At 39.0% G+C, this 11099-nt stretch overlaps 1 protein-coding gene across 2 annotated transcripts in view; it reads right to left on the bottom strand.

The window, feature by feature from the left end:
* Window positions 1–2608: 2608 nt before the first annotated feature.
* The window catches only part of LOC117467437 (interleukin-6 receptor subunit beta-like), a 28628-nt gene continuing 20137 nt past the window's right edge, over window positions 2609–11099 (bottom strand). Inside the window, exons 9-16 of one of the 2 annotated variants that reach the window (XM_034111057.1) lie at window positions 10580–10811; window positions 8991–9176; window positions 8755–8859; window positions 6171–6317; window positions 5426–5557; window positions 5209–5305; window positions 4458–4539; window positions 2609–3640 (exon numbers count right to left, since the gene is read on the bottom strand). In XM_034111057.1, coding sequence (XP_033966948.1) covers window positions 3239–3640; window positions 4458–4539; window positions 5209–5305; window positions 5426–5557; window positions 6171–6317; window positions 8755–8859; window positions 8991–9176; window positions 10580–10811 — 1383 coding nt within the window. In that variant the 3' untranslated portion in view covers window positions 2609–3238. The remainder of the gene's footprint in view (window positions 3641–4457; window positions 4540–5208; window positions 5306–5425; window positions 5558–6170; window positions 6318–8754; window positions 8860–8990; window positions 9177–10579; window positions 10812–11099) is intronic. The other variant, XM_034111059.1, reaches the window with a different exon arrangement.

Here is an 11099-nt window from a genome sequence, read left to right as displayed (position 1 = left end):
ACTCAGAGAAAATATGAATTCAAAAATCAATCCAGTGTGAGTAGCTTTAGAGACGTTTTGGCCCCAGTGGGGATCACTCACAGTATTTAATCACAGCTTTTTGCCACGTGTGCTTGTAAGAAATGTATTTTTAAATCTATTGATTTAAAGCCATCTATTTCTTCTAGTTATAGAAAAAAATGTGTACTTTCATTCTTGAGATGCATCGGCCTATCATAGTAGGAGAAGCACGCAAATAATAATGAGAATAGGGGCTGAAATTCATTTATTTTCAGGTTCCTGTCACACTGTCATCGCTCACTGGCACTCGAATGGAGCAGTGCTATGCAGGGTGAATAAGTTATGAATCCAAACTTTTACACAAAGTGTGCATTCTGATCAAATGTAGAAATGGTGGTACATGCATTCACCGCACATTTTAACATTCAAACAAACTATACAAATGATATGTGAAGCTGACCAGCAGGGACATGATGGATATGACGTTTAGAGGATGAGAGATGCTGTTACACAGACTTTTAAATATTCTTTGTTTGCAGTGTTCAATAAGTTACTTCAAATTTAAAGTTATCATTTCTGTAAAATGGTTTTAGTTTGTCTTTGGTTTTTCACCATTACCAAAAGTGAAGCTTCCCCGGAGCATCATAAGAACCCAGACTCATTTTTACTTTTGGGGAAATTAAGGGGAACATAATTTAGACTAAATAGACCACATAGAACACATTTCTGACAAGTAACCCCCCGTAGTGTAAAATATCTGAAAAGTGACATATAAGTAACATTGGGCTTTAATGGTAAAGTAACTCTTCTTTATAACTTAATTAATGAGGATGATTTTTTGGTTTCAAATTTGTTTGAACATTCTTTGAATTGAAGAATAAAGAATATATTAACTATATATAATTGAATCAGCTAAATTAACTGAGCAGATCATAATCATATTTCTAATTGTGCATATGTGTCACTTTGGGTTTACTGTGAAAGTTTAGGGTTAAAGTCCCGATGTGACACCAGTGTCACAGCGATATTTATCTCATTTGTTTCATATCAATTTGATCAAGAAATGTTTCCACAACAGGTTAAATGTAATAAAGGACATGTTATGTAAGCATTTTAAATTAATTCTTAAATGGCTTGAATTTTACCTTTAGCAAGAAAAAGAAAAAGCTTTTGAAATGTAGCTAGTTCTGTCACATGTGTACATCTGAAACAGGGGCCCTTTCTCATTTCATCAAATCCCCCTCCTCGACTCCTCGGTCCTCCGGTAGTGACCCGGAAATGAATTTTAGCGTGCCATGTTCAAGGAAATCTAATTTCTCTAAATGCACTTCGAGGACCGAGCATCGAGGAGGTTCTCTGGAGGAGCTATAACCGAGGATATACTGATGGGTCCTCCACGGCTCCTTCGTGGATGCATTTCCGGGAACAGAGATGTTTCAAAGAGGCGTGACGCACGGCCGGACTTATCTCAGCCAATGACAGCTCTGCATGCATCCCCTGGATATTATTTAATTAACTGCTCTCATCGCGACACGATGTTTCCAGAGAGAACAGCTGTGAGGTCCGTGCAGAAAGCAGAGCAGTGTGTAAAATATATATCACTCAGTATAACAGGCCTACTCTCTTTATTTGCTTTAGTTTAGTAGATATCTACAAACAAAGAGTCGATATTTTTTAACACCATTTAGTGCTTCACATAATAAAATACACAACGGCTGTAGCCTGATTATGCGTTAGGAGCTGTAGGTGTGTGTGGTACAGTGTGTAGGTGTGTGTGTTGTACAGTGTGTAGGTGTGTGTGTTGTACAGTGTGTAGGCAGACGGACAGGTCTCAGTTGGTTTGGTGTCCTCTGCTTACTTTTAAAACTTGTAAATAAAACTTTTGGCCCGTAATTTATTTCCCTCATTGTAGCGACCAGAGAGGGGAGGGGGGGATATATCCAGTCTCTGATAGTGTTACGCTATTATGAGAGTGCTCCGTTTGATTCTGAAATTGTATATATTCATATAAATATATACGTGTGTGTGTGTAAATATATAAGTGGTCATGAACACATCTGTCCATCAGACAGAGGCTGCTGTGCCTCCTGTCATCATTAATTGACGTCTCTTTAAAATGTCCGCTCAGAGGAGAGGAGTTCTCATTTCTCTAACCGCCTGCTGCTTCCCCTCCTCTCTCCTCGGCTCCCTTCCTCGGCTCCTCCGCTCGCATCTCCTGTGGGCGGGACTAAGTCTCGAGGATAGGAGTCGAGGAGGGGAGTTAGAGAAATGAGAAAGGGCCATGGACATCTTGGACATGTTGTTAAGGGAACACAAAATCACATGACCTGGCCCATGACCCACCGGACTGTGTGTCACTTAGAGAATTCATCAGATATAAACAAGGCTAAAGCTGTATGAGGAACTTTCCAGAACATTTAAATGTCATGTGACACCTGTGTCACGGTGGGTCCTATTGGGTTTAGCTGCATACTAGCACGAAAAGTTAAAACAGGCCTTCTCAAACATCAGTGTAAACAGTATTTACAGAAGCCTCTGTCCAAAGGTAAATAAAAAAATCCCTATAGTACCACAAATGATTGTTTTTACAAATGTCTTTGTTTCACAGTTCATACTACATTTTTTACCTGTGGAACCTATTATTTGTCAAGAAAGCAGGAGTATGTTTGCAATAAATGTACACCATTACTTTACATTGGGGAGGGTGGATACAAAAAAATCACAATACTTGGCTCCCTTATTTGACTTGAAAAACTAATCCAAAATCCAGTCTTCTCAGTTATTTCTACATTCATAATACTGAGCATTTAAAAATGTTGATTCACTCTCAATGCAAAGAAATGTTTTATAAGAAGTCAATGGGGTTGTACATATTATCAATTGACACTGTGATCAAAAAATTAAAGTTGTATTTCCCTTTAATTAAATCAAACAGCAGGGGAGATGGGTCCCACTGCAGGGAGGTAGGAGAAATCGACAAAAAGAGTGGGAGGAAGGTGATCCCGACACACTCCCGACACACTCAAAATGTCATCGAGATGAGGGCAGGCCTGGAGCGAGGGGACAGACTTATACAGACTTTGAGAAGAAGGGTGTCTGGGTGCTGTGCCCTGAGGAGGATTGAGAGGAGACAGGGCTCTGATGTATTTCAGGAAAAGAGGGACGTTTTTCAGCTCATCTGTTTGGTATGGAGGGGACTCAGATCTCCTGGAACTCACAGACGGTTCACTGTCTCCACCTAGCTGCCGCTTAACGTCAGTAACGCTGACAGAGCTGTGCTGCCAGGTGTCGGATTGGAGATATGTGGGGGACGTGAGGGGTGAAGGGATACTTTGGAGCATCTCAGGGAAGACGACTTTGGCGTAGATGAAGGATATATCAGTGTCAGAGGTCGTCCTGGCTCTAGTTGGGTCATTCTCCGATTTTCTGGTGTTTTCAGGTGTCGGAGCTCCTGAAACTGGCAGCGAAGAGTTGCGGTGACAGAAATACGTTTGGAGACTTTTTTGATAGTCGAGGTCCTGATCTGTGGCCGGGCTCTGCAGCTCACATTCATCCAGCAAAATAACTTCAGAGTATAAGATTTCAGCTTTTTCCGCCATCGTAGGCCGCTTAATACTCTGAGGTGAAGAGACAAAAGGATCTTTTTGGGGGTTAACAGTTTTTAACTTTCTGCTCGTTAAACCTGCAATAAGCAGGGAGCAGCACAAACAAGTGACACACAATTACAGTTTTTTTAAATTTATTATCGTACCTTTTAAGTTGATATTGCAAACATGTTTGCATATTTACACATCCAGTACTTGCAGAGAAAAGATTATTATTCATTTCGAAATGTGCTTCTGGCCATCTAGTGACTTGCACTCTGTTTTACCTCGTGTTTTGGTCTCTACCAAATTCTGAGTGAAATATGTGGCCCCTCAGCTGCTAAATGATCCACTTTGTTGGACAACTAGTCTCCAACTATGTCAGTGTGCTGGGTAAGCAGTTCTTAATGTGTGGGCCTACAGTATGCATCAGTGGACAAAGTACTAATATTATACTTATGTAAATGAGCTATTCCACAGTGTAGAAATACTCTGCTACAAGTAAAAATCCTGATGTCAAACTATAACTAACTTGAAATTGCATTACAGAAATCTCTCTCCATTTCAAATCACGTCTCAAAACATATCTTTTCCCACTGGCATATCCACCCTGATCACATGACACTCTGTTCTTATTGGTTATATTGTCCTGTTTTTCTGCTGGTGTATCGTTTTGTGTTTTTGTATTTCGCTCGGCGACCTTGAGAGCCTTGAAAGGCACTTCTATAAATAAACTGCATTATTATTATTAAGTATAGTACAAGTTCCTCGAAAATGTTTCTGGGTAAATGTCTAGAGTAAAAGTCCACCATTGACAGTGTGTTAGGATTTAGCAGACAGTTGATAGGAGAGGGTTTCAACTTTATAGTTTACCTCCAAATGAATTTTGGGGCTCCAGCGGGCCAAGCTGCTTTTGGAAGGGTTGGGGATGTCTCGACACAGCTTCTGTTTCACCCTGCAAGGTTATTTGTTAGGATAAACATTACAGAATGAACAAAATAATTACCGGAAATTATGAACAAATATTCAAAGTAGGCCAACCAGTAAAAGTGTGACACTGAACTTAGAGTAGGAATGTGCAGAGTACGCACATCCTTTACTCAAGTAGAAGTACAGATACTCGTGTTTAAAAATACTCTTGTAAAAGTAGAAGTACTGACTAAACTTCTTTACTCAAGTAGAAGTATGGGCTTTGAAATGTAGTCAAGTAAAAAGTACCCATAACTACCAACTGTTTTAAAGAGTACCTGACCTCCCTTTATATTAATAGAACAATCATGTCATTATTAGCTAATGAATGTTTCGATGCTGAACAACGGCAAAATTACAACGTTTTCATTGGTCCCTCTTCTTTACAGAAGACCAGGAAGTGATGGATACACGGATCATGTTAAAATCAAAAGGAACGCAATGACTAATAATAATAATCACGCCACCAAACACAGATTAAAACTAAAGTAACGAGACTGTTTTGAAAATGTAAGAAGTAAAAGTAAAAAGTCGTCAGAAAAATAAGTAGTAGAGTAAAGTACTGATACCAGAAAAATGTACTTAAGTACAGCAACAAAGTATTTGTACTCCATTACTTCCCACCTCTGGGAATGTGTTTGTCTTGAGATCTTACTTCTTGCTCTGGGCCAGGCAGGCCATCAGCACCAGCGCCAGTGAAGTCAGGATGAGAGACAGGATGGCATAGAGCACTATGGAGACTTCCTCTGAGCCTTCACACACAAACACACACAGGTAAAGATATACAGTAGCAATGTGTGTTCTCTTATTTTGAGGATAGTGATTTTGTGCGTGTGCGTGTGCGTGCGTGTGTGTGTGTGTGTGGTAATCACCAATGAGTACTCTAGCTTTGGGTCCAGCTGCTCCGGCTCCAGCGTCGGTGTTGGCCTGCATGAAGATGTCGTAGTTCCCCGGTGACAGATCCTCCAGAGTGTACCCGAGAGCCTGACCAGGCACAGTCACTCCTGATTTAAAAAGAAAAGAAAGAGCATGTGACGAAAGATAATGAACAAGTACAATTTGATATGTATAAACAAAGTGTTCAATTACCCTCACAAGGACACAAAAATAAAAATAATATCTATAATCTTAAAACATTTGACTGGTTGCATGTAGTCTATATCATTGTGTGAAACATGTGTTATATAATCTGTAACTGATTTCTGTTTCTATGGTTGTGTTTATGTTGTTTTTCTTTCTATTCTTAAAGGTGGAAATTGGATATTAGATTGAGATTAGTATTGAGAATAATGGGAGATGTATTATATAGGATTAAAATGATGCACTGAATGCATCACAAACATAACAATACACATGTGTTAACAGTCAACTTAATGGTGATCTATCGAACTGCAAATGGAAAGGACACAAACTACATACTTAATCCCAAAGAACTACAATTGAAGTGTAAAGAAATAAGATCACAGACAAAAATGAGCCATTGAGTGTGTCATCATCCTACTCACAAACCCTTTCAACAGGCCTGTTAGAGTAAAGCGTTTCTTTTACACTCAACTGTATTCATACGCGTGTAAAGTGCAGGCCTACGTTAACTTTAAATGTGTGTGTGTCACTCACTCTCAGTTGAGTGGTCTGGTGTGGTGTAGAAGATTGTGAAGTTGTGGAGGAAACCGTGGAGCAGCTCCACAGGAACAGGGATCCACGTGAGATCCACTTTGCTGCCGGAGATCTTCTGTACCGACACTTTAGGACCAGCTGAGGGCACTACAGAGACGGACAAGAGACACAGGACACGTCAAAGTCAGTGAAAGTCTTGTCAATCTTTCAGTTTGTGTGTAATGACAGAGAGATCGAAATATCGTTTCCCACAATCCCGAATACAATAACAAAGATATATACAAAATATGTATATACCTATATATATACACAATCAACCGATACATCTATACATATGCACACATTTAGACATTAATACAAGAACAACATGAACAATCTCAATGTAGTGAGAATAAGACTGGATCCCTGTCTGTAAAGTAACTAAGTACATTTACTTAAGTACAATTTTCAGGTACTTGTACTTTACTTGAGTAGTTCAATGTTGTGCTACTTTGTATTTCTACTCTACTACAATTCAGAGGTAAATCATGTACTTTGCAGATTTGGATTACAAATGTGAAATATAATCAACTCAAAAATTAAGAGTTCCACCTGGAGTAAGTTCACAAGCTACTCTGCAGTATACAAAGTAATTAAAACTAGCTGCACCTTTACCAGCTTTGATAAACACATCAATACATCAATAATTATAATCAAAATATACAATATGTATTCATCTGAAATGGGACATTCTGCATAATGACTACTTTTACTTTTGCTACTTTAAGTATATTTTGATGATAATACTGTCTTTTAACTGAGTAAGACTTTGAATGCAGGACTTGTACTTGTAACAGAGTATTCCTACGCTCTGGAACTTCTACTTTTACTCAAGTACAAGATCTGAGTACTTCTTCCACCTCTGGCAACAACTGATGTGGTTACAGGCTTGGGGAGTAACAGATTACATGTAGAGGGATAATCAGGTTACAAAAAAAGGTAACTGTCCCTTACAGTTTGACTGGTTTATTTTTGGGATTGTTTATAGACCACTACCTAATTATGCTTAATGAAAGGCAGGTTTTTAAATTGAGATTCTTCTCTTCTTACATACACTTGATATTTCTTTCCCTTTGGCATTCACTTGCATTGCATTTGATATTCAGCTAATCCAAAAGTAACAGAAGTAATCAGGTTACATTACTTTTATATTGTGATCCTCAGATCAGGGTACTGATTACATTTTTACACAGGTAACTAATAATTGTAAATGATTACATTTTGTAAGTTACCCTCCCAACTCTGTATGGTATTGCATCAACCGGCTGTGAGGATATTGTCTGATCTGACAATATCGGCTTACAATCAAACAACAGTTTTATTATTTTCTAACAAACAAGATCTTTGTGATGTTATCATTGTGATGACAATTGCAGCAGAGGCGGAAACCAATACAATTAAAGTTAAACCCCAGCTGGAATTAAGTTGAAACCAATTGTTCCTTGTTTTTGTTATCTTCCTCTGAAGTTAAATTGTCATGTTTGACATCTCGCAGATGTTCTTATTGAATCAAACAATTCGTGACTGGGACCATTAGATAAAGTATCAACAGATGTCGAGCTCTTATTGAATCACCTCATAAACTTGCACAACATTAAGGCAAGGCAAGTTTATTATTATTATAGCACCTTTCAACACAAGGCAATTCAAAGTGCTTTCCAAAGACGTTAAGAAATCGTGCAGCTGAAACCCATTATAAAAACAGTCATTCAAAAGCAAAGATAAACACAACACGTGAAAAACACAGGTATAAAATACATGAATAAAAGTTACAGTGCAGTGTAAGATAGGATTAGTTCAATTAAAAGCAGCGGCAAAAAGAAAAGTCTTCAGCCTGGATTTAAAAATAGTAAAAGTTGCAGCGGACCTGCAGGTTTCTGGTAGTTCCAGATATTTGGAGCATAATAACTGAACGCTGCTTCTCCGTGTTCAGTTCTCCGTCCCAGAAGACCGGACAGTTCTGGGTGGTTCATAATTTAGCAGGAGATCCGAAATGTATTTTGGCCTTTTATTGAATTACTAATGTGTGCTTACTTTTTTTAATAACTTTTTATTTATTCCACAAATATATAACATAAATGGAGATGTACATACAAATCACACCCGCCTCAGTTACAGTTCACTCGAATCTACACGTTATTGCTCACATTCACATACATTAACCCTTTCCTTCTAAGTCTTGGAAAATTATACATGAATACATTCATATAAATTATCTGACCTTTCCCTTGGTAGTCGGTACAGGTATGCTTACAGTGCTTACTCTTTTATTATTTCATGTCTCTTTGTTTTTTAACCTGCAATTCAACTTTTGCTATAACACTGTAAATGTCCCTGCTGTGGGACCAATAAAGTATTTCTGATTCTGAGGTAATCGTAAAAAAGTAACAGAAAGTAATCCGGTTACATCACTTTTGTATCATGATAATCAGACCCAACCCAGTTCCTATGTACCTTCACCTTCAAAGGAAATGGTGCTGTCCTGGTCTGAATCGATTTGTCCAGCTTGGAATGAGATACAAATAGTTTCCTGTAGACCACGTACCTCCTTGACGAGTATAAACGTGAGCGGTCCTGTTCTGTCCCGCCCCTCGTTCCCCATACAGCGCTCTGACAGAGACAGCGTAACACTCCAAGGGCTTCACTCCCTCTAAAGCAACACAGAGAGGAAATAAATAATCAGTTGGCAATCATAGATTCTAAGATGTATCCCTCCAAAAAGTCTAAATAAAGGCGCGTCATGTTTTACTCATTTAGCTGTTGGAGGTATTGTTGGATTACCTGTGATGACCCGCTGTGTACAGGAGCGATTCAGCAGTTCCCAGTGTAGGGCGCTGCTGTTTTTCTCTCTGACTGCAAACCACTCCAACACAAAGCCATTCATGGACCCCACTGGAGCCGTCCAACGAACATCCAATCCACTGTCATTTAGGGGACTTACAGTGAATTGGCTCGGGGCTGCTGGATCTGAAGAGAAATAAGAAAGAAAATGAAAAAGGCATTATAAACTGTAAAAAATGAACATTAAGAGGTTTCCTATTCTGATTTCAGTATTTTTTCTATTAATCCCAATGGAAGAAATTATGCATCTTTCCAGTAGAGTTCTAGAGACTTGGACATCTATGCAAAGTAGCACTGAAACTGTTCTGGTGACAAAGTGGAAAAAATACTTTTTATGGGATTTTGTAATGGATTTTCTTCCTTTTGACTCCCATCTTGAAGCAAACATACCTATTTAAATGTATCAAAGTATTCTTGTGGCCACTATAATCAGCATGTCGATGTATTCTTGGACTAAATACATAACCCAATGTAAATAGGTGAATCCTGACTTAAAGGTCCCATATTATACTGTTTTTCATCAATATATTATAGGTCTCAGATATACAGTATGTCTTCCATTTTCTAATAATTGCTCCCACAGTTGATTTCTTCACACCAAGCTGCTTACCAATTGCAGATTCAGTCTTCCCAGCCTGGTGCAGGTCTACAATTTTGTTTCTGGTGTCCTTTGACAGCTCTTTGGTCTTGGCCATAGTGGAGTTTGTAGGTGACCAAATACTTATTTTACCGAGGAATTTACCAATTAATTAATTAGAAATCCTACAATGTGATTTCCTGGATTCTTTCCCCCCATTCTGTCTCTCATAGTTGAAGTGTAGCTAGGAGGAAAATTACAGGCCTCTCTCATCTTTTTAACTTGCACAATTGGTGGCTGACTAAATACTTTTTTGCTCCACTGTATACAAACATGTCTCTGAAGTGTTTGGCTCCAAATACCACACAGATCATTGTAGCATCCCATAATCCTCTGTTTCAGCCCTGTTTCCAAAGTGCTGATTCTCTGTCTGTTACTTTAGATGAAAATAAGGAGCCCCTCCCCACGCCCCTCTGGGATATATTTGGTTAAAAATAACACAATGGTGCTCTAGAGGAGATTCAGGTGATAAGGTGGGGGGGGGTTACCTTGGTTGGTGATTGGCTAATGGTTACAGAAGCCAATACATCGTTATGACATCATAAAGTGGCCAAAATCTGATCAGCTCATTTTCAGACAGGTTTTTATAGAAATGGATCAGGACAAAAAGTGAGAGAATCTTTTTTCCTGAAACTTTCAGAATCTCTTTCCACAGAGGGGACAGGTGTTGATGTATACAAGACATGAAAAAGTGGATTTCGCATAATAGGTGACCTTTAATAAAAGCACTTTGAGGGGTTGTAAAGACTGAAATAGCGCTATATAAAAAAGGCAGTCCATTTACTAATACATTTTACCAAAGTGTCAACAAGAGTGTTAAGAGTCTCAGGTGATGAAGTATCCATGTCTACACCTTGATTTCTGACCCATGGTTGATATAGTGCGACCCCACCTGTTTCAGAGGCTCCACTGAGCCATATCCGGGCTTTAGGCGAGGCCCCTGCCGAGGTGGAGGCCGCCAGGGCGCAGGAGCACCGTCCAGCAGGAAGGAGCAAGCTACAGGAAGTACTCGTAAGGTACAAATCTCTGCAGCTCCCGTGATCATTCAGGACGTGAGAGCCCTCTGTCTGACACGTCACGTTGTAGAAAAGGACTCTGCCATTTGCTAGAGGGTGAGGCAATGGCTGTAAACCATGAGAGAAAACAACAAGCAAGAAGAACATGTGAGCAGCTGGGAGATGATGGAGGTTTAATCAGAATATCCTTATATATAAAACAGAGATTGTATGAAATTAAATTCCCTCTTTCTCCAGCTATTTCAGTTTGGTTGAATCAGACTATAAACGCAATAAAAAGATAGTTTCAGATTGAAAACAAATTAGGGGCTGGCATTGCGGAGATGTAGTGATGGTGATTAAAAACTAATCAGATCCGAAAGTTATTAAAACGTAAAACGCTAAAGCTCAAGGCAA

Source organism: Pseudochaenichthys georgianus, chromosome 22 (assembly GCF_902827115.2).
Source record: "Pseudochaenichthys georgianus chromosome 22, fPseGeo1.2, whole genome shotgun sequence".
NCBI classification, from domain to species: Eukaryota; Metazoa; Chordata; class Actinopteri; order Perciformes; family Channichthyidae; genus Pseudochaenichthys; species Pseudochaenichthys georgianus.
This window is presented reverse-complemented; position numbering and strand designations above follow the sequence as displayed.